This window comes from Bombina bombina, chromosome 1 (genome assembly GCF_027579735.1).
Source record: "Bombina bombina isolate aBomBom1 chromosome 1, aBomBom1.pri, whole genome shotgun sequence".
NCBI classification, from domain to species: Eukaryota; Metazoa; Chordata; class Amphibia; order Anura; family Bombinatoridae; genus Bombina; species Bombina bombina.
The window spans coordinates 442,857,944-442,882,235 of record NC_069499.1 but is presented as its reverse complement, the minus strand read 5'-3'; the positions used below and the strand labels follow the sequence as shown (position 1 = coordinate 442,882,235).

The 24,292-nt window shown below is 37.4% G+C and overlaps 1 protein-coding gene across 1 annotated transcript in view; it reads left to right on the top strand.

Annotated features, from left to right (window-relative positions):
- Nucleotides 1-24,292, top strand: part of LRP2 (LDL receptor related protein 2) — a 337,404-nt gene that overhangs the window by 67,774 nt on the left and 245,338 nt on the right. Inside the window, exons 3-5 of the mRNA XM_053698401.1 lie at nt 3,515-3,616; nt 6,823-6,939; nt 20,656-20,766. Coding sequence (XP_053554376.1) covers nt 3,515-3,616; nt 6,823-6,939; nt 20,656-20,766 — 330 coding nt within the window. The remainder of the gene's footprint in view (nt 1-3,514; nt 3,617-6,822; nt 6,940-20,655; nt 20,767-24,292) is intronic.

Here is a 24,292-nt window from a genome sequence, read left to right as displayed (position 1 = left end):
CCTAGAATTTTTGCAGTGGGAGATGGAGCACGAATGTAAAAGTGTGGTGATTGCTGCAGGGCCAGGGTTAGGAGAGACATCACCAGCAGCAAGCAGTAGTAGCAGTGAGAGTGACAGAAAGTGAGACTGAGATTTGTAGGAGCGGGTATGATTAGACACAGGAGAGTTAGAGGGGAAAGTGTTTCTAAGGAAACAAAGTATTTCATGAGAGGACAGCATAGGGGATGAGAGAAGGGAGGGTGAGATATGGCTAGTGTGGGAATTGTTGTTATAGGGACATGCAGTGATTTTTAGGAGAAGGGCAGACAGAGAGAGCAGAAAAATCATAGAGAGCATTGTGTAGAAGTATAGTTATTAAGTTTACCTGTTAGTTGGTCTGCAGTTTCTGCCTCCAGTTTCTAACTCCAGTAAGTTACTCCGCTACTTGTAACAGAGAGCTACTTAGAATCAGAGAGCCACGGCTCAAGAATGAGCCTTATGCATGTTCTATATGTAGCGGTGAAAAGTAAGGAACTGATTCTATATTATCCTTGTGGTTGACTAAGGAACAGATCATTGTTAATTGTGGTATTCTGAGAATTACACATCATATTAACAACACTTCCCAGCAGCTGCCTATGATTACCTTCTAGTCATAAGGAAAGGCAGTGAGAATTAGTAGTGTCCTAAAAAAACGTATATAAAAAATGGGGCTGAGCAGGTTACATTAGGAAGATGATGGCAGCTGGAATGAGTGAGGTGTTTTTCACAGTTGTACTAAAAATCTGGATTGACGCTGACCATGGACAGACAGGATAATGGCATGGATGGAGAGAAATTGGTTATCAGAAGTTTGATGATACAAGAGGAACCATAATGAAGGATTTCAGCTGATGACAACTAATAATCACATACATGCGAATGAGAATGAATAACGCTAAAAAATCTCATGATTTACATGCTCATTCTTTCTACCAGCCTACAGTATTGTCTGTTTTTGTCACAGGAAACACTCTGTCACCCATTTATTGATTTAGCACATGCATAGATATTGTATTCATTTTAATGAATAGGCTGTATAATATTTGAAAGAGATTATCTCTTTATATTTACAAAAAATCCTCTAATCTCTCCATACACAGTGAGACCGATACTTAGGGGTTGATGATATAAACTTCGCCTGATCAAAACTACTTTTTCTCGCCGACTCTTGCAGGGCTGCCCTGGTGGATTGATCGTAAAAAAAAATGCAGCCCCTGCGAGTGGCGTGATGGGTCCTATTAAAAGTAATGGAGCTCGCTGGATTGGGACACTCCTTAGAGCGAAGTTAGCAGGGGGCGCACTTTAAAAATTAAATCCTGCAGCCAATATAAATCACATTATGCTGCTTTCTGCGTATAACATCTTACATTTGCCTATATTTTCATATGTATTTGTTTTTCTATTAGGGTATTAAGTATTCTGATTTTTTTGAGAAAAGCTCGCCACCTTTTAGTTGGAGAGAAAAAACTGTGAGATCTGCAGTGCGAAAATCTTTATAGAATTATGCTGGGATTAGAGAGACATATTCATATACGCTCATGGAACACCCGTGTTCAGACCATTTTACGAAAAAACAACAATTACACTTTGCAATTTGTATTTATAAGTACATATCTCTGTGTGATTTCTGCACATCCAGTGTACTAAAATTATGATTTACGCTGGGCATATTTAATTTGATTTATTTCTGTGTAAATTACATACACATTTTACATTTTTGTTAAAATACGATTTTTTTGGTAAAGAATTCCATTACGATTTTTGATGCAACATAACAATACAAATTTTCCCGCTCATTTTTGTCTGAATGATTCAAATATTTGTTTGATATGATGTATAAAATACAAATTTTATTGTTCACTTTCATATGAAAATGCAGTATACGCCCCATAGCGAGACACCCTGTTTTCAGAGTAAAAAGTGGCTTTAGGTCATCCCACCAGGGAAATAGAAGGACTGGCGAGCATTCTTTAATAATCTTGCCAGCCCAGAGAGATTTCAATCATCGACCCCTTAGAGAGAACAACTTATGGGCCGATTATCAAAACCTCGCCAGATCAGATGTGTTTTTTTACGCCAACCCTCGCAGATTCTGCCCTGGTGGAATTATCTTTAAAAAAGGGACCTGCTTGTGGCGAGATTTCTCTTATAGAAATAAATGGAGCTCACTGGAAAGGTAAACTTCACTGTGTATGGCGAAGTTTGCAGTGATCAGGGGACACACTTTAAAAATGAAATCCTGTATCCAATATAAATCACATTACGCTGCTTTCTATGTATAGCATCTTACAATCACATATATTTTCACATGCATGTGTTTGTTTGTCTATTAGGGTTATAAATATTTTGAGTGTTTTGAGAAAAGCTCACCAGCTTTTAGTTTGCAAGGAAAAACTGTGAGATCTGAAGTGCGAAAGATTAGGGAGACAATTTCATACATGCCCATTTTACTAAAAACAGTAGTTACACATCCAGTGTACTTAGATTATGAATTACGCTTTGTATATGTAATACAATTTATTTCTGTGTAATTACGTAAAATTTTACATTTGTGATATAATATGAATTTTGATGAACAATTTTGTTATGGTTTTTGACGTCACTTAACAATACAATTTTTTCTGTGTATTTTTGTGTGAGTGGTGCAATTATACATTTTGTATGATTTTTAAATTACAAATTTAATTATGTAATTTAAAGGGACATGAAACCCAACATCTTTCTAATTTACTTCTATTATCTATTTTGCTTCATTCTCTTGATATTCTTTGCTGAAAAGCATATCTAGATATGCTTAGTAGCTGCTGATTGGTAGCTGCACATAGATGCCTCCTGTGATTGGTTCACTGGGTGCAGTGCTATTTCTTCATTAAAGTATATCTAAAGAATAAAGCAAATTAGGTAATAGAAGTAAATTGGAATGTTGTTTAAAATTATATTTTCTACCTTAATCATGAAAGAAAATGTTTGGGTATAGTGTCCCTTTAATATACAGATCTCCTTCCCATAAGGAAATGCAGTATACTTCATTTAGAAGGACACCCTATTTTCAGGGTAAAAAGTGGCTTTATAGAATTCTACTAGGGAAATAGAAGGACTGGTGAGCATTCTTATAGAATCTAACCAGCCTAGAGAGCTTTTTTAAATCTACCTCTTAGAGACAACATTGAGAAATTAACATTTTATTACCTCTCTGTCCAACCCCCTTACTGGGAGTGTGATTTAATTATATATATTCTTGTTTACATCACTTTTCTATAACCAATACTTAAGTATTGACATTTTCAGTATAGTTGGGGACGCAACATAATTATTTCACATGATAAAATCAAGGTAAAGGAACTATCTGCAAACAATGTAATACTCTCTAGCAGGTAAAATGGATTATTGAGAACACATTAAAGGAGAGGATTAAAAATCACATTACACTGTCCCTTTAATATGACATCATGGTTTTACATTTCTTTTATTTGATATGTTTTTTTTTACTCAGCTTGTAAAGAGTTTACGTGCCCTGATGGAGAATGTATTGATCATTCCTGGGTTTGTGATGATGATGAAGACTGTAGTGATGGTGCAGATGAACATAGCTGCCGTAAGTACATTAAACCTTCACTGTGTATATATATATATATGTGTTATTTAGTTGTTTTTATGGAGGATATTTCTGTCAAACTTCTTACTAAAGGGAAATTGAATCTAGAGTGCAATAAACTAAAAATAAAATAACCATGAATACAGAACATGTTTATCAAAAGTATTAGACAATCTAGATTTAACACTTATTTGTACATCTGATGCTGTTAGTTAAAATGAAGATGAAGGAATTAAGGTGGCATAAATGTCCCCCTTTCCTGATTGGTTACTTAATTTTCATGACACCATTGTATAATATAATTAATGTTCAAGTTTTAACCAAAAAAAGTATACATAGGAATATCTGTCACCAACCTTTTCACACGTTATTGACAAAGATTAGATCTCAATTTTCGAGCATTTAATCAACATTAGTAAAAAAACAAAATTTCCTCTGGTTGATGAGTTATAAGAGCTTCAATCAAATGATATGTACTTTCATGTTAAATTCATATTGTGATTTGGAAATAAGTATGTAAATTAGTATTCTTTTTGCAGTCTCTAGTATATACACCACATATAAAACAATTATTAAAGTGGATTTCTATTCATTACAAGCCATCTATCCTATTTACATATATAAAGCATTCCCCTGTGAAATGAACTCTATATTCCCTTTTAATTGTATGCAAAGTTATTTAACTTTGTTTTAATTTCAGGTCATGTGTGTATCTGACTTATTTTCACCTTGATAAATATCTGTACTAGCATAAAATATAGTTTTATTACTATGTCACCATAGAACTACTGTTGTAAAATAATTGTTAGAGAAAGATCCAAATGACTATCAAGGTTTTTACTATAAACTGTTATATAGGATCTACCCTACCCAACCTCAACCAAACCTTTATTTGTCCATATCTAATACTGCATTTAGTGGAAAGAGACAGTCTAGTCAAAATTAAACTTTCAATATTCAGATAGGGCATGCAATTTTAAACAACTTTTCAAGTTACTTTTATAATCAAATTTACTTTGTGCTCTTGGTATTCTTTGTTGAAGGCTAAACCTATGTAGGCTCATATGCTAATGTCTAAGCCTTGAAGACCACCTCTTTTCTCAGTGTATTTGAACAGTTTTTTCACAGCTAGACAGCACAGGTTCATGTATGCCATATAGATAACATTGTGCTCACTAGGAGTCAGCACTGATAGGCTAAAATGCAAGTCTGTCAAAAGAACTGAAATACGGGGACAGTCTGCGTCTGCGGAGTAGATACAAGGTAATTACAGAGGTAAAAAGTATATTAATATAACCATGTGGAATGGGTAATACGTGGATTATCTATCTTTTTAAACAAAAGCAAATTTGTTGTAGACTGTCCCTTAAACAGAAATATTCCCATAAAAGGAATAAAAAGGCATTGATGTCAAACTTAAAGTTCTATAATTGAGGTAGGGCATGTAATTTTAAAGAAACTTTCCCATATGCTTTTATTAACACATTTAATTTGCTCTGTTGGCATCCTTTGTTGAAGAGCATACCTAGATAGGTTCAAAAGTATGCACACATCCTTTTTTAACAATATTATACATTAAGCACTAGAGGGAAGCATTATTTATAACAACCTAGTTATGATCTTCAACAAATAATACCATGAAATGTATCCTATAATATAAAAGGCCAAGTGTGTTTGTCTGAAGCTGTCATGCGCAGTAGAGACAGCACAAGGACAAACACACCTGGCCTTTGAGTCCCTAGCTGAAGCTGATCTGCGGCAGAAGTGGGCGTGGCCAGAGATGAGCGGGGCGTGGCCTGCGTTGAATGTCCGTGAAGGGGCGTGGCCGGGCATGAATGGGGTGTGGCCAGGTGCGGTTGCGCGATAGAGGGGAGAGAGATAGAGAGGGGAGAGAGAGAGAGGGGGGAGAGAGAGAGAGGGAAAGAGAGAGAGGAGGGGAGAGAGGTAGAGAGGAAGGGAGAGAGGTAGAGAGGGGGGAGAGAGAGAGAGGGGGGGAGAGAGTGAGAGAGGGGGGGAGAGAGAGAGAGAGGGGGGAGAGAGAGAGAGAGGGGGGAGAGAGAGGGGTAGGGAAGAAAGAGGGGTCGGGGAGAAAGAGGGGTGGGGAGGAGAAAGAGGGTTGGGGGGAGAGGGGGGGGGAGAGAGAGCGCAAAAGAGAGGGGGGGAGAGAGAGCGCAAAAGAGAGGGGGGAGAGAGAGCGCAAAAGAGAGGGGGGAGAGAGTGCAAAAGAGAGGGGGGAGAGAGAGAGAACGCAAAAGAGGGAAGAGAGAGCACAAAAGAGAGGGGGAGAGAGAGTGCAAAAGAGGGGGGAGAGAGAGCACAAAAGAGAGGGGGGAGAGAGCGCAAAAAAGAGGGGGGAGAGAGTGCAAAAGAGAGGGGGGGAAGAGCGCAAAAGAGAGGGTGGAGAGAGCGCAAAAGAGAGGGGGGGAGAGAGAGCGCAAAAGAGAGGGGGGAGAGAGAGGGCAAAAGAGATGGGGGAGATAGAGCACAAAAGAGAGGGGGGAGAGAGAGCGCAAAAGAGATGGGGGAGAGAAAGCCCAAAATAGAGGGGGGGGAGAGAGCGCAAAAGAGAGGGGGAGAGAGCGCAAAAGAGAGGGGAGAGAGCGCAAAAAAAAAGGGGAAAGAGAGAGAGGGGGAGAGAGCGCAAAAGAGATGGGGGAGAGAGAGCACAAAAGAGATGGAGGAGAGAGAAAGAGCGCAAGAGAGAGGAGGAGAGAGCGCAAAAGAGAGGGGGGGAGAGAGAGAGCAAAAGAGAAAGGGGGAGAGAGAGCGCAAAATAGAGAGAGGGAGAGAGAGAGAGCAAAAGAGAGGGGGAGAGAGCGCAAAAGAGAGGGGGGAGAGAGAGAGCTCAAAAGAGAGGGGGGGAGAGCTCAAAAGAGAGGGGGAGAGAGAGCAAAAGAGAGGGGGGAGAGAGAGAGAGCAAAAGAGAGGGGGGGAGAGAGAGCAAAAGAGAGGGGGAGGGAGAGAGCAAGGGGTGGGACCACTGTACTGCAAAAAATGGCCCGTGTGAACGGGCTTTAGGACTAGTATTTTATAATAGAAGTAAATTGGAAAGTTGTTTAAAATTACAGTTTTCTTTTGAGCATGTCTTGATTAACAGCAAAACCTTTTTTCCATCTTTTTCTTTTAATTTTTAATCCTCACATTGTCAGCAACACAGATGATAAACGCTTATATCACAATCTTATTTAACCATTATACCTCAACAGCTGGAAGAACGTGCTCATCTCAGCAATTCACGTGTTCCAGTGGGCAGTGTATCCCTGGGGCATACAGGTGTGATCGCATGAAGGATTGCACAGACGGAGCTGATGAGAGAAGCTGCCGTGAGTCTGTCTGATGTTAACACTAAACATGACTTAATATTGTATTTCTTTCAGTTGAGAAGATTAACCAGTTGAGTGGCTGACAAAACATTTGCAGTATTTTTACAATCATGAGCGGGGCATTTTAGATTTGTTTGTGGCGTGAAGCTGACTTTTTAATCAAGTAATTTAAGTTACTTTCGCCTAGATTTAGAGTTCTGCGTTAGCCGTCAAAAGCAGCGTTAAGGGGTCCTAACGCTGCTTTTGGCCGCCCGCTGGTATTTAGAGTCGGCCAGGTAAAGGTGTACCGCTCACTTTCAAGCCGCGACTTTTCCATACCGCAGATCCTCTTACGCCTATTGCGTATCCTATCTTTTCAATGGGATCTTCCTAACGCTGGTATTTAGAGTCTTGGCTGAAGTGAGAGTTACACCTCTACCAACAAGACTCCTACTGCCCATGGAAAGGCTGTAGTTAAGAGCTTTATGGGCTAACGCCGGTATATAAAGCTCTTAACTACAGTGCTCTAAAGTACATTAACACCCATAAACTACCTATGTACCCCTAAACCGAGGCCCCCCACATCGCTGCCACTATAATAAATATTTGTAACCCCTAATCTGCTGACCGCACATCGCCACCACCTTCATTATCCCTATGAACCCCTAATCTGCTGCCCCTAACATCACTGACACCTACATAATATTTATTAACCCCTAATCTGCCCCCCCCAACATCGCCGCTACCTTACCTACACTTATTAACCCCTAATCTGCCGACCGGACCTCACTGCCACTATAATAAATGTATTAACCCCTAAAACGCTGCACTCCCGCCTCGCAAACACTATAATAAATAGTATTAACCCCTAATCTGCCCTCTCTAACATCGCCGCCACATCGCCGCTACTATAATAAATGTTTTAGCCCCTAAAGCTAAGTCTAACCCTAACCCTAACACCCCCCCTAAGTTAAATATAATTTTAATCAAACTAAATAAATTAAATCTTATTAACTAAAGTATTCCTATTTAAAACTAAATACTTACCTGTAAAATAAACCCTAATATAGCTACAATATAACGAATAATTATATTGTAGCTATTTTAGGATTTATATTTATTTTACAGGCAACTTTGTATTTATTTTAACTAGGTACAATAGCTATTAAATAGCTATTTACTATTTAATAGCTACCTAGTTCAAATAATTACAAAATTACCTGTAAAATAAATCCTAACCTAAGTTGCAATTAAACCTAACACTAAACTATCAATAAATTAATTAAATAAATTACCTACAATTACATACAATTAAATAAACTAAACTAAATTACATAAAACCCCCCCACTAAATTACAAAAAATAAAAAAAGATTACAAGAATATTAGGCTAATTACACCTACTCTAAGCCCCCTAATAAAAAAATAAAAAAAAAACCAAAATAGTAAAGGTCCCTACCCTATTCTAAATTAAAAAGTAATTAGCTCTTTTACCAGCCCTTAAAAGGGCTTTTTGTGGGGCATGCCCCAAAGTAATCAGCTCTTTTGCCTGTAAAAATAATACAACCCCCCCAACATTAAAACCCACACCCACATACCCCTACTCTAACCCACCCAATCCCCCCTTAAAAAAACCTAACACTACCCCCCTGAAGATCTCCCTACCTTGAGTCGTCTTCACCCAGCCGGGCCGAAGTCTTCATCCGATGGGGAAGAAGAGGACATCCAGACCGGGAGAAGTCTTCATCCTATCCGGGCAGAAGAGGACATCCGGACCGACAGACATCTTCATCCAAGCGGCATCTTCTATCTTCATCCATCCGGAGTGGAGCGAAGCCATTTTCTTCCCAGCCAATCAGATTTTTCCTACCTTAATTCCGATTGGCTGATAGAATACTATCAGTCAATCGGAATTCGAGGGACGCCATCTTGGATGACGTTATTTAAAGGAACCTTCATTCGGTGAGTAGGCGTCGGTTGAAGAGGATGGATCCGCGTCGGCTGGGAAGAAGATGGCTCCGCTCCGGATGGATGAAGATAGAAGATGCCGTTTGGATGAAGATGTCTGCCGGTCTGGATGTCCTCTTCTGCCCGGATAGGATGAAGACTTCTGCCGGTCTGGATGTCCTCTTCTGCCCCATCGGATAAAGACTTCGGCCCGGCTGGGTGAAGACGACTCAAGGTAGGGAGATCTTCAGGGGGGTAGTGTTAGGTTTTTTTAAGGGGGGATTGGGTGGGTTAGAGTAGGGGTATGTGGGTGTGGGTTTTAATGTTGGGGGGGTTGTATTTTTTTTACAGGCAAAAGAGCTGATTACTTTGTGGCATGCCCCGCAAAAAGCCCTTTTAAGGGCTGGTAAAAGAGCTGATTACTTTTTAATTTAGAATAGGGTAGGGACCTTTATTATTTTGGGGGGCTTTTTTATTTTATTAGGGGGCTTAGAGTAGGTGTAATTAGCCTAATATTCTTGTAATCTTTTTTTTTTTTTGTAATTTAGTGTTTGTTTTTATTGTAATTTAGTTTAGTTTATTTAATTGTATGTAATTGTAGGTAATTTATTTAATTCATTTATTGATAGTATAGTGTTAGGTTTAATTGTAACTTAGGTTAGGATTTATTTTACAGGTAATTTTGTAATTATTTTAACTAGGTAGCTATTAAATAGTAAATAACTATTTAATAGCTATTGTACCTAGTTAAAATAAATACAAAGTTGCCTGTAAAATAAAAAAAAATCCTAAAATAGCTACAATATAATTATTCGTTATATTGTAGCTATATTAGGGTTTATTTTACAGGTAAGTATTTAGTTTTAAATAGGAATACTTTAGTTAATAAGATTTAATTTATTTCGTTAGATTAAAATTATATTTAACTTAGGGGGGTGTTAGGGTTAGGGTTAGACTTAGCTTTAGGGGTTAAAACATTTATTATAGTAGCGGCGAGGTCTGGTCAGCAGATTAGGGGTTAATACTTGAAGTTAGGTGACGGCGACGTTGGGGGGGCAGATTAGGGGTTAATAAATATTATATAGGTGTCGGCGATGTTGGGGGCAGCAGATTAGGAGTTCATAGGGATAATGTAGGTGGCGGCGGTGTCCGGAGCGGCAGAGCGGCAGATTAGGGGTTAATAGTGTAATGCAGGTGTCAGCGATAGCGGGGTCGGCAGATTAGGGGTTAATAAGTGTAAGGTTAGGGGTGTTTAGACTTGGGGTACATGTTAGGGTGTTAGGTGCAGAGTTAGAAAGTGTTTCCCCATAGGAAACAATGGGGCTGCGTTGGGAGCTTAACGCTGCTTTTTTGCAGGTGTTAGGTTTTTTTTCAGCCCAAACTGCCCCATTGTTTCCTATGGGGGAATCGTGCATGAGCACGTTTTGCCAGCTTACCGCTACCGTAAGCAACGCTGGTATTGAGGGTTGAAGTGGCGGTAAATTCGGCTTAACGCTCCTTTTTTTGGAGCCTAACGCAGCCATTCAGACAACTCTAAATACCAGCGTTGTTTGGAAGCAGCGGTAGGAAAAAAAGCTGCGTTAGCTACGTGGGTCTTTACCGACAAAACTCTAAATCTAGGCATTTGTGTTTTAAAAGTGAATTTTCCGTTTTTCAGAGATTTTAGATTGATGGCCGTATCTACATTTTTTCAGCAAACAAAAATTCCAAGCAGAAATGGGTTTAGATTTATTGTTAAAAGGGACAGTTCACCCAAACATTTTCTTCCCTTTAAATTATTCCCAATGATCTATTTTACCTGCTATTATATATAGTGTATTAAATTGTTTATAAGTAGCTCCTTTACTCCTTTTTAAGCATTTGAAATAGCTGATTTAGCCTGTGTTATAGCCGCCTATACTGAAAGTTTCTATACTGGAGTATATGCTATTGACAAGCCTAAGTAAACGCAGCCAGCAGAAGAGATTACACTCTCAGTGGGGGGCATGATAGTTAAGCAATAAAATTATAATTTTCCATTGTTCTCTCTATGTATTGAGCTTTGGTGTTCCAGACAAATATAAGATAAGCAAGCAAGTCTGTGTACACAAAGTTATAACATAATGAGTTCTGATATTACCTTTAAAGGGACCGTATACACTCATTTTCATATAACTGCATACAATAGACACTACTATAAAGAATAAGATGCATAGATACTGATATAAAAATCTAGTATAAAACTGTTTAAAAACTTACTTAGAAGCTCTCCATTTAGCTCTGTTGAAAAGGTAGCTGGAAAGCTCACTGCAAGTGGCAAATAAGACACTCCCCCCTCCCCCTTCTTTTGCATATGAAAAGACCCCTTACACAAACAGGAGCAAGCTGGAGTAGGTAGCTGACGGTATTCTCATAAAACTTTGGGGCTTGGTAAGGAGTCTGAAAATCAGAGCAATGTTATTTAAAAGTAAGCAAAACTATATATATATATATTTTTAAATAAATCATCTACAAAACATTTATGCAAATAAAAAATGAGTGTATAATGTCCTTTTAGTTCATCCCATTGTAATAGGCTGTGGTTTCAAAGCACAAAACCAGCTACTTCATATACACAAATAAACCTGAAAATGCAAATTCTCAAATATTTTATACTCTGCAGCTGGTATAACAAGTCACGGAAAATACAATAATGTAAAAACAATTTTACAGTGTACTGTCCCTTTAAGTATAGAACTCCTCCAAGATGTAAGTGAAACCCTTTCTTGTTAATAGGGTACACAAATAGCTCCATAAAGAGAGCAAACAAGGGCACAGAGAGAGTTTAAAAAAGGTGTCTGGGTAATATTCTAACCTACTATTTTCTTAAAATTGTTTTGCAGAGTAGTCACTAATTATTAGAAGAAAAATCATTCTGTGGTTAAATATAGGAAAATGAAAAGGTTAAAAAACATTTTACAATTTTAAATATAATGTATGTACATTACACTGTACTTTATGTTGTATTATGTTTTTATAAAATATAATGTATATACATTGCACTGTACTTTATGTTGTATTATGCTTTTATAAAATATAATGTATGTACATTACACTGTACTCTATGTTGTATTATGTTTTTATAAAATATAATGTATATACATTGCACTGTACTTTATGTTGTATTATGCTTTTATAAAATATAATGTATATACATTGCACTGTACTTTATGTTGTAGTATGTTTTTATAAAATATAATGTATATACATCGCACTGTACTTTATGTTGTAGTATGTTTTTATATTATAGGACAGTTCAACATCTGTATAATTTTGTGATCTAACATATTTATTTTAAAGGGACAATAAAGTCAATATTAAACATTTATGATTCAGCATGCAAACAATTTTCCAGTTTACCCCTATTATCAAATGTGCTATGTTCTCTTGGTATCCTTTCTTGAGGAGTAAACTTAGGTGGTAGCAGCAATGCACTACTGGGAGCTAGCTGAGCACATTTGGTGAGCCTGTAACGTATATATGTACAGCCACCAATCTTTAGCTATTTCCTATCAGGGCATTGCTGCTCCCACGCCTACCTATACTCTTCAACAAAAGATACTAATAGAACAATGCAAATAGAAGTAAATTGGAAAGTTGTTTAAAGCTGTATGTTGTATCTGAATCATGAACATTTAATTTTGACTTTTACTGCCCCTTTAAAAAGTTTTTATTTTTTATTATAGTTCAAATAAAATGTATATGTATATATAAATAAATGCAATACATACTGCATGCAAGTTGTACACTGTGGTGGTTTAGTGTAAAACGTAATATATAAATCCCAAAAAGTAATTTCCTTTGACTGTAATAAACATGTGTATCCAATTCCGTCTGAGTATCTCAAGCGTAGCTCTTATTTCTAAATTCACGGCTTCACAATTCTTCTACAAATCACTTTTATAAAACTATATCTATGGGATTAACTTCAAAAGTGTCCTGTTAAGTAAAGGAAAGTCAAAGAGATTTGTAGTTCAAGGGTCTTATTTGTGCTTTATAGTCAATAGATCTGTGAGATCAGTACACAGTATTCCTGCCCTCATGATCCCATCTTCAGCAAGGAGATCTAAATTGCAAAAGAGATAAGAAATCAGGTTTGCTTGAGACTAAGATACATTGTTTAAACCAGTCAATTGAAAAATTATACCAATCTTAAAGGGACACTGAACCCAATTTTTTTCTTTTGTGATTTATATAGAGCATGAAATTTTAAACAACTTTCTAATTTACTTCTATTATCAAATTATCTTCATTCTCTTGGTATCTTTATTTGAAAAGCAAGAATGTAAGTTTAGATGCCAGCCCATTTTTGGTGAACACCCTGGGTTGTTCTTGCTGATTGGTGGATTAATTTAACCGACCAATAAACAAGGGCTGTATAGGGTCTGAACCAAAAAATTGCTTAGATGCCTTCTTTTTCAAATAAAGATAGCAAGAGAATGAAGAAAAATTGACAATAGGAGTAAATTAGAAAGTTGCTTTAAATTGCATGCTCTATCTGAATCACAAAAGAAAAAAATTGGGTTCAGTGTCCCTTTAAGTAACTCTGCTTTGTAATATCTTGTGGAAAATTGTTTCTCAAATAAAATACACAGTCGGTTTTACAGCTGAAATAAATTAACATAAATATACAAAAACTTCCAATCTGATCAACATTAAAGCCATTACATTTGATCAGATGCATTACACTGAATTGGGACAGCCTACTGTAGAGCAAAATAATTGATATTGTTAGAGCATGTAACTTTTGTGTTATTGCCCTGCGCATGCTATATCCAGCTGTCCTGAACAAGACAGCTTGAGAACCAGTCAGGACTCACAGTGAAATGTAGCTGCCAAGGAGCTGCAATGCTGTGCAAGTGGGACTTGTTTAAACCCCTTTGTGTTAAAATTATACCATATGCAAACTTAAAAACATTGATTTTGGTACGAAAATAATAGTTAGACTTGTATTTTTTTCCATTTTTTTTCATTAGCTTTTTTGAAAATGAAATAGATTTTTCACATAGCAGTATAGAGAGTGGTGTACACAAATGCACACCACACCCTTTAGGGTGCGCCTCCCATTTACATATGAATCATATAAAATAAAAAATCGAACAATATGATGACTATTAAATTAATAAAAAATGCAACAGCAACAGATGATAGAACAACAGTAACAATATACTTAGCAATCTAAAATGATATATAAATGTCCATCAAACAAGAAGATAGAATCCAAAAAAGGCGGCAGCACTCTGTCAAAGGATGGTCATCCCAGATTTTTCACATAGTTTGGAGACGAAGATCCATTTTCTGGGACAATTTGGTAATAATGACATATGTTACGCTAATTCAGTTATACTAATTAACATATAAATCAACAATGAACAAAATAAACAAATTTGAATTATATCTTGTCTGTCAGAATGATATATCTCTTTCTATGTGATTGGTGTTTTTCCCCATATGTGTTTTCCATTGTATTTGCTTAAAATGATAAGCGTAGATCATGCTATATATGGATAAATCGCTCGTTTCAGAGGCCTAGCATTTGTGATTTGTTTTAGTTGTTTTTGAGGTATGACTCCCATGACATAAGCATTTCTGCATAAATGTCCATTCTATCCTGTTTAAAAAAAATACAATTCCTCTAATAATAACAATTCTAATACTCTTTGTATCCACATCTTTTCTGTAGGTGGGTCTTTGGCTTTTCATTTCTTTGCTATCAAGAATGTGACGCTATTGGTCATTATAAAAAATAATTTTAAGAATGGTTTATACTTTAATTGGGTTTTTTATTTAATAACCATATTAGGGGGTCTAGGGAGTCTGTATTTCTAGTATATCTTCTATTTCTGTGATAATGGATCTTGAGAAGTTTTGTATGGATGTGCACCACCATCACATGTGGGCCATATCGCTGCCGACGTGACCACATCACCAGCATTTATTAGTTGCCCTTTTGAATAGACGGTGTAATTTCTGAGGAGTATAATACCACCTATGCAGAATTTTTAAGTTAATTTTTGCTGCTGCTGATGATATGGAAGTTTTAAGGGAGGAATGGATTATTGCTGAGGACATTTGTGGGGTAATAATAATTCCAAGGTCTGATTCCCATCTTTCAAAATAGGGCATTGAATAGCCAGAAAATGGGGGGCTTAGTATTTTGTAAGATTGATAGTGTGTGTCGTATTGTGGAGGTATTAATAAGGAAGTTAGAATAAAGGTTAAATGTTTGAAATTCATGGGTCAATATTGGTAGGGAAATCTTTGGGTTCGTTAATGTGAATAAAATATCATCTGCTAATAGGGATATGGTGTACTTTTGATCTCCAATGTGTATGCCGGATATGTCTGGGTGTGATCTGATTCTCTCGGCTAGTGTTTCAATAACGCATGTGAAGAGTAGGGGGGATAGTGGGCAACCTTGTCTAGTACCATTTGTTATCTGGAATGACTCAGATAGGCCCCAGTTTATAAGAATTTTGGCATTTGGTTGGGAATATAAGGATAGTATGCGAGATATGATGTCTTGGCCAAATCCCATTGTCTCTAAAGTGAGTTGAAGTAAGTCCCAAGCAACACGGTCAAAATCCTTTTCCGCATCCATTGATAGTATAATTAGTGGTATCTTATTTTTTTGTGCATGAAATATTATGTTCAAGGCCCTGACCGTGTTATCTTTCACTTCCCGTCCTGGTATGAATATCACTTGGTCTAAGTTAATTAGTTCTGGCAAGACAATGTTTATTCTATTTGCTAGCATTTTAGAAAATATGATGTCTGTGTTAGGTAATGATATGGGTCGATAACTTGAGGTCAGTTCCAGTGATTTGCTTGGTATTAAGACTACAGTTATGTGGGCTTCTAGGGCGTGTTTCGAGAAAGGGTGTGTTTTGTCAATGTTGTTGAAGTATGACAGCTTGTGTGTTGCTAATTGTTCTATATGTATTTTGTAATATATATATGCAAATCCAACAGGACCTGGTGATTTGTGAGATGGAAGGTCTTTTATTACTTTTTGGAGATCTTCAAGGGAAAAGGGCTCATCTAATATTTCTTTTTGGATTGGGTTTAACTTGGGTAATTTTAATTTTGAGAGGTAGTCTTTAATGTTTTGTATTCTGGCTTTGTCTATTATATCATTCATCGGTGTTGATTTGCCGAGGTTATACAGGTTATGGTAATATTTCTGGAATGTTTCTGCTGTATCATGGGATGAATGTTGTGATTTTTCTTTGCTATCTTTAATATGTAGAATATTGGAGAATTTAGATATTTTTTTAATGTTACATGCTATTGATCTCCCTGGTTTGTTTTGTTCTATATATGCTTGTTGTTTTAAAAACAAGTATGGTCGGGTATGTTCCTTCTTCAAGGTAGCTGCTAGATATAAACGTTTGGATTGGAGGAGTTGTAGGGTGTCTTCATTCTTAGGGGCTGAATGATATTTGACACCCCTGCTAGCGGCCAATCTGCAGGGGGCGGTATTGCACCAGCAGTTCACAAGAACTGCTGGTGCAATGATAAATGCAGAGAGCGTTTGCTGTCCCCATTTATCGATGTGCAGTGGATATGATCCGCCATATCGGATCATGTCTACTCACATCATGATAAATAGGCCTCTTAGGGTCCTGTTTGTGTGAATTCTCAAGTTGTGTTATTTCTGTTATGAGATTAGTGATTCCTTCTCTCATCAATTTATTAATGTGAGCTTTCTGAGCTATTAGAGATCCCCGTATTACACCTTTCTGCGCTTCCCAATTGTTTTAAGGGGTAGTGTCATTTTGGTGGTTATTTTGAAAAAATGCTATTATTATTTTTTGGAGCTTCATTTGGAGCTCAGGGTTTATTAGTAGGTTTTCGTACAGTTTCCAAATTAAGTTTAATTAGATGTCCATGTGAAGGTGCATTTGACTCCTGCATGGTCTGACCAAGTGGTTGTAGTTATATTTGTAGGTCAGAATAAACTCATGCTAGTGATGTCAGTGAAGATGTTATCTATTCTTGTGTATACTTTATGTGGAAATGAATAAAAAGTATAATCTTTAGATAGTGGATGTAGAGTTCTCCACACATCTAGGCATTTGATTTCTTTAAGTATATAATTAGCTTTAGTGATACAGGGAGAAGCAGTGGATGTTTTATTTGTTGAACAGTCTAATTCTGGATTTAAGTTTAGTTCAGGTCGCCTCCTATTATTAGTGTGCCTTTTTGGTGTTCTAAGATGATATTTGAAACATGTTTCAGGAACATATGTTATTTGGTGGCTGGTGAGTATATAGAAACTATAGTGATCGACCATACAAAAGGCCTGTTTATGTGAATTCTCAAGTTGTGTTATTTCTGTTATGAGATTAGTGATTCTTTCTCTCTTTAATTTATTAATGTGAGCTTTCTGAGCTATTAGAGTTCCCCGTATTACACCTTTGTGCGCTTCCCAATTGTTTTAAGGGGTAGTGTCATTTTGGTGGTTATGTTGAAAAAATGGTATTATTATTTTTTGGAGTTTCATTTGGAGCTCAGGGTTTATTAGTAGGTTTTCATCCAGTCTCCAAATGAAGTTTCTAAGGGGCTTAGATGGCCATGTGAAGGTGCATTTGACACCTGCATGGTCTGACTAAGTGGTTGTGGTTATATTTGTAGGTCGGAATAAACTCATGCTAGTGATGTCAGTGAAGATGTAATCTATTCTTGTGTATAATTTATATAAGAATGAATAAAAAGTATAATCTTTAGATAGTGGATGTAGAGTTCTCCACACATCTAGGTATTTGATTTCTTAAAGTATATGATTAGCTTTAGTGATACAGGAAGAAGCAGGGGATGTTTTATTTGTTGAACAGTCTAATTCTGGATTTAAATTTAGTTCATGTTGCCTCCTATTATTAGTGTGCCTTTTTGGTGTTCTAAGATGATATTTGAAACGTTTCAGGAACATATGTTGTTTGGTGGCTGGTGCGTATATAGAAACTATAGTGATCAACCATACAAAAGGCCTGAAATAAGGAGGTATCTCCCTTCTCTATGTTTAATTTTTGTAATCTCATGGAAGGGGATATTTGCTTTAATAATGATTCCCACTTGAATTTTTTTGTTTGTGTGTGAGGCATAGAACACTTTTCTGTATTTATAGTGGAATGTTTTGTATTCCCTGCCTTTAAGAAAGTGGGGTTCTTGTAATAAAATTATATCACCTGCTTGGCGTTTAAAATCCGCTATAGCTGTAGCTGTAGTCCTTTTCCTAGGAGAATTAAGGTCTCTGGAGTTGATGGTGATAATGTTCAAAAGGTTGTTATTGGTGTGATTGTGTGTTTGTGAAGTGATTTGGTGTGAATATATTATTGTTTTGTTTGAGGGAGTGTATGGTCTGATGTCTGGTGGGGTAATGGTTAAACACATAGCCTGACAGAGATACAATAAAAAGTTAATAAAAACTTTAACAACACATAACATGTAAAACTTAAGAACAGAAAAAACAATAACAATAATAAAACAAATAGAAATCATCTCCCGTTATGAGAGGTGAATTTTTAGTGGCCTCCTCCTAGTGTGTATATATCTAGATTCTGTAAAGTCAAGGCATGGTAATGTGCCTACCTATAATGGGGGTGTTATGCACAAATAGGGAGGTCTGGAGGGCAAAAGTAGAGCAGATATATGCATTAAAAAGTATTCTTTACAAAAAGTACTTATCTTATCGTCTAGAGAACTGTGGTCCAGTCAGTGGATTTTATCTCATCAAGTTGGAGGTTGACTTGGTGAAAAGCTAGATTGCTTTCCTTTTTTCCCTCTAGTTACTGTAGTCCAGGATGATGCTTGATTAGTTGTAGAAGAGCTGTTGGGGTTAGAAGTTTTGTCTTCATCTGTAAGTAGGTGGTGGTCCCAGGGACCTGGAGATAGTGTTAAGGACTGTAATATCTTTGTATATCAGCATTTTCCCATCTTGAAGAATGATCAGACTGAAAGGGAAGTCCCATCTGTATTTAATTTTGTGTTCTTGTAATACAGAGGTGGTAAACTTCAGTGATTTCCTCTTTTCTATGGTTATGGGACTTAGATCTTGGTAGATTTGCCGTTCTTTGTTTAGAAATTGAAGGGGATGTATAGATCTTGCTGCATTTCAAAATTGATTATCTGTCCTTGAAGGGAAGTAGTTTGACTATAACATCCCTAGGTGGGGCTGTTGGTTTAGGACGTGTTCTTAATGCTCTGTGAGCTCGTTCTATTGACAAGTCCGTAAATGTAGTTGAGTTGGTGATACTATTAAAAAGTTGTATTAGATAAGGGTGAAGGGTTTCTGTTGTAATATCTTCAGGTATTCCTCTTATTCTCAAAATGTTTTCTTGAAGCTGGTGAGGGATTTGGGTATTTTCCTGAGGTGGATCTGGTGATCTATTCTTGTTTAGATCTTGTGAGCCAAAAAATGAGGTTAATGAGGTAGGGTTGCCAGAGGGTCTTCCATTTTTGTCAGTTTTAGTGGATTTTCTAGCAACCATTATAATGTTCTGATGTTAGCAGGTTTAGGTCTTTAATGAGGGTAGCGCTGATATATAATTGCTTGTTCAGTTTGAAAAGAAGCGTGTTATTATAAAGGATTGAAATTGGTTCCTGACTTATATTTTTTGTAAAGTTAGTTATAACAAAGGTCAGGTATGAAATAATCTCCAGAGAATTGGCAGAAGTTGCTGAAAGTTCAGATGCTGGTCAGTGTTATTTGGTGCTGTATCCGCTGTTTGTCCCAGAGTATCTGTCTTGTTTATATTCTTGCCCTGTTCAAATGTATGCTTTCAGGCCTCTGTTTGTATTAAACAAGCGCTCCCGTTTTATAAATCAGCCTTCACGTTATCTATTATTTATTTTATAGCTTCTCTTATGTTCATTAGTAAGATAGGTATAGGTCTTTTTATATGGTAATCTTTGGCTGTGAGTGTTTTATTTGTGTGGATTCCCAACTTTTCCTGTGTCCCCTGCTCAGTTTTTATGTTAAAGTGTGAGATAGTTGCTGGGCCCCCATTACTGGTGTGTTTGCTCGTTTATACAGAATATGTTTTACCTTGTCAGGTCATTGGGCTCTCATGAGTGGTATTGGTGTCTTCCTTGGCCCGTAATACCTGTTTATCAGGTTGATGGCTGCTGTGTATTGAAGCACCACTTCTCAGAAAGCTGTAGTTGCGTGTAGGCCGGGTGGCGCAGCTCAATGCATAGCTCACTGGTTTCAGCTATTGGATCGTGTGGCGTCTCGGATAAGATTGTCCGGTTCTTCAAAAGTTGCCCCTCAGGTTCTAGGCTTGTTAAGCTATCGCTTCGTTGGCTTTTTTAGGCACTTTATGCCATTTGAATTAGGCATTGGGGAAAAGTTGCCGGAGATTCAGCACAGTGCGGTCATGCCCCTGCACCGCCAGACTCCCCGCTAGACTTGTACTTTAGCTGTCTCAATAATGAAACTTTACCAATGGAATCTTTTTTTCTATTAGGTTAGTAAATTTTGCAATTAAATAAAAAATGCAATACTCTGCCTAGAAACAACCCATAGAACCATGAGAATCATACTCAAAGCTCTGTTTAAAGCCTTGTCCAGTGCTTCTTTCCTGGGCTTGCCCCCCCTTCCTTTGTGAGCTCTGCATTTGAGCCTATGGGTTCTGCACTAAACTTTTTTTGGCTTGTGATTTTTGAATGCAATACGTAATCATAATATGAGTAGAAATCACTTGCATGTAAAATGCTTTTTTCCAAAATACAGAATTGTGTCACATTTCATCCAATGACTTGTCATCTGCAGAATATCCTGTTTGTGATCAGCTCTCGTGTGCTAATGGTGCCTGTTATAACACAAGTCAGAGGTGTGATGGAATTGTAAATTGCCGGGATGCATCAGATGAATCCAACTGCAGTAAGTGTTCTAAAAATATTTAAATAAGTTTATTGTATATATCATTTTTAGGTATTAAAATGTATAGTTAAATATATAAAAGCATATAGTATTTTTATTTATAGACATAGATTAACAGACAGATGATAGATGAATAATGTATATAGTTAGAGATATAGATAGGCAGATAGAGAAATGGATCTATAGAGCGATAGACAGATTTTGCTTATTTGAATTTATTTGTATAAGTTATTCAGTATAATAATACATACTTATTGGGTTACATTAAGTTGTTATATTATAACAATATTTTTGTGTGGATATTATTGTATCTCAGGTTCTGGTTTTAATTTTACAACACTTTCAAGTTTGATTACATTCATGAATAAAGAGAGCACACATTTTAGTCATGTACTTGGCCAAAACTTGCACAGGTCTAGGGGTATGGAAGAAGCTGATAAATGGTTTAGTCAGGGATTCAAAATTTATATTCGCGACCCTGGTATAACAAATAATTGGGAATATATTAAGGGGAAAATACCTGCTCCAGTGCTCCCAGGCTTAGTGGTTTCTAATGATGTCCCTGTGCACAATGCAATGTTGCTTTATCACTTAGCTAACATGTTTACATAGTTATCTAAACAATATACATATGTTAGCTATGTCTTCTTCTGTGATTTGTGTGACCAGGCAGTGTGCACAAAGCTTTTCTGTTTAATAATCCAGTATCCTTAACCCTTTGGCTGCTAAACTATTTAATAACTACCTAGTTAAAAATAAAGACACATTTACCTGTAAAGTAAAACCTAACCTAAGTTACACTAACACCTAACTCTACACTATAATTAAATTAGTTCCCTACATTAAATACAATTAATTACAATTAAATAAAATTATCTAAAGTACGAAACCCACCCCACTAAATTACAGAAAATAATAAAATAATGACAAGATTTTTCAACTAATTACACGTACTCTAATCCCCCTAACAAAATAAAAAAGCCCCCCAAAATAAAAAAGCCCTACCCTACAATAAATTACAAATAGCCCTTAAAAGGGCCTTTTGCAGGGCATTGCCCCAAAATAATCAGCTCTTTTACCTGCAAAAAAAAGTACAAATACCCCCCCCCAACATTAAAACCCACCACCCACACAACCTACCCTACTCAAAAACCCACCCAATCCCCCCTTAAAAAAACTAACACTAACCCCTTGAAGATCACCCTACCGTGAGACGTCTTCACCCAACCGGGCACAAGTAAAGCCGGGCAGAAGAGGTCCTCCAGAAAGGGCAGAAGTCTTCATCCAGACGGTATCTTCTATCTTCATCCATCCGGCGCAGAGCGGGTCCATCTTCAAGACATCCGACGCGGAGCATCCTCTTCATCCGACGGCTGACGACTGAATGAAGGTTCCTTTAAGTGACGTCATCTAAGATGGCGTCCCTTCAATTCCGATTGGCTGATAGAATTCTATCAGCAAATCGGAATTAAGGTAGAAAAAATCCTATTGGCTGATGCAATCAGCCAATAGGATTGAAGTTCAATCCTATTGGCTGATCCAATCAGCCAGTAGGATTGAGCTTGCATTCTATTGGCTGATTGGAACAGCCAATAGAATGCAAGCTCAACCCTATTGGCGGATTTTTTCTACCTTAATTCCGATTGGCTGATAGAATTCTATCAGCCAATCGGAATTGAGGGACGCCATCTTGGATGACGTCACTTAAAGGAACCTTCATTCAGTCATCGGCCGTCGGATGAAGAGGATGCTCAGCGTTGGATATCTTGAAGATGGACCCGCTCCGCTCCGGATGGATGAAGATAGAAGATGCCGTCTGGATGAAGACTTCTGCCCGTCTGGAGGAGCTCTTCTGCCCGGCTTGGATGAAGACTTCTGCCCGTCTGGAGGACCACTTCTGCTCGGTTGGGTGAAGACGTCTCACGGTAGGGTGATCTTCAAGGGGTTAGTGTTAGGTTTTTTTAAGGGGGGATTGGGTGGGTTTTTGAGTAGGGTTGGTTGTGTGGGTTTTAATGTTGGGGGGGGAAAGTTTGCGACGGCTCAGAGCCGTCGTTAGCACTCAAGGGGTTAAACAAATTAAATAAATATAATCTCAGCTATCAAGTAAAAACTGAAATCACTGTGTCAAAGTGTTATGTGTAAAAATAACAGCACCTCCAGCATAATGAATATAGTGCAGATGTACAAAGTATAATATAAAGAATAGACCTCTACACATTAAGACCTAGATTACAAGTTGAGCACTAATGATATTGCACAGTGTGTTATCATTATCACAGGCCCACACACAGAATAGCACACAATCTGGTATTATAAGTCCATGGTAAAACTAATTAACAGAGAATGTTTAGTTAAGCAGACATCTCTTTATCACGTCCTATATTTTCAATCAAAGCACAGCCACACTAAACCACTCAAATTATAAAATGCAACACATAATAAACACATGTAAAGCATATTACAATAAATATATATATATTATTTTCTTCTGAGTGAAGAACAATGCTATTTAAACTATTTCGTAATGCACCTTCGGCTTTAGTGTATTTAGGCTTAATGTTTTGTAGTGTGTCCCACAGAAGTCTCTGAGGGGAGGCATATAGCACAGCTGCGCTTTCTGACCTCCAGATGTTAACGCAACTGAGGCTTTCACTTGACCAATAACTTTTTACTTTAAGCTTGTAATATGAGCACAAGGCCTCTATTTATCAAGCTGTCTACTTACCTGCATTCGACGGCCCCAATACGCTCGTCTAAGATCGCCTAACATCACCGCCGCGGACCTGAATACATTCGCCAAATTTATCAAAATAGCTGTCAAATAGCCGCGCACCAAGTACGGTGCGATGAGCAGTGGACTGTTGTTAACTAACAGTCATTGATCTCGCTGCTCTTCGGCTTATTTGCAGCTTTCTTACTATACTGTCACTAAGCACCCACACTAAACTATACTGTTTTACCCCCTAAACCGCCGCTCCCAGAGCCCCCCGCAACTAAATAAACTTATTAACCCCTAAACCGCTGCTCCCAGACCCCGCTGCAACTATAGTAAATATATTAACCCCTAAACTGCCGCTCCCGGACCCTGCCGCCACCTACATAAAGTTATTAACTCCTATCCTGCCGCTCCTGGACCCTGCCCCCACCTACATAAAGTTATTAACCCCTATCCTGCTGATCCCGGACCCCGCCGCAACTAAATAAATAGTTTAACCCCTAAAAAGCCGCACCCGGAGCCCGCCGCAACTAAATAAAATGTTTAACCCCTAAACCACCACTCCCGGAGCCCGCCGCCACCTACATTATATATATTAACCCCTATCCTGCCCCCCCTACACCGCCGCCACTATAATAAAGTTATTAACCCTTAAACCTAAGTCTATCCCTAACCTTAACACCCCCTAACTTAAATATAATTTAAATAGATCTAAATAAATATTACTATTATTAACTAAATTATTCCTAATTAAAACTAAATACTTACCTATAAAATAAACCATAAGATATCTACAATATAATTAATAAT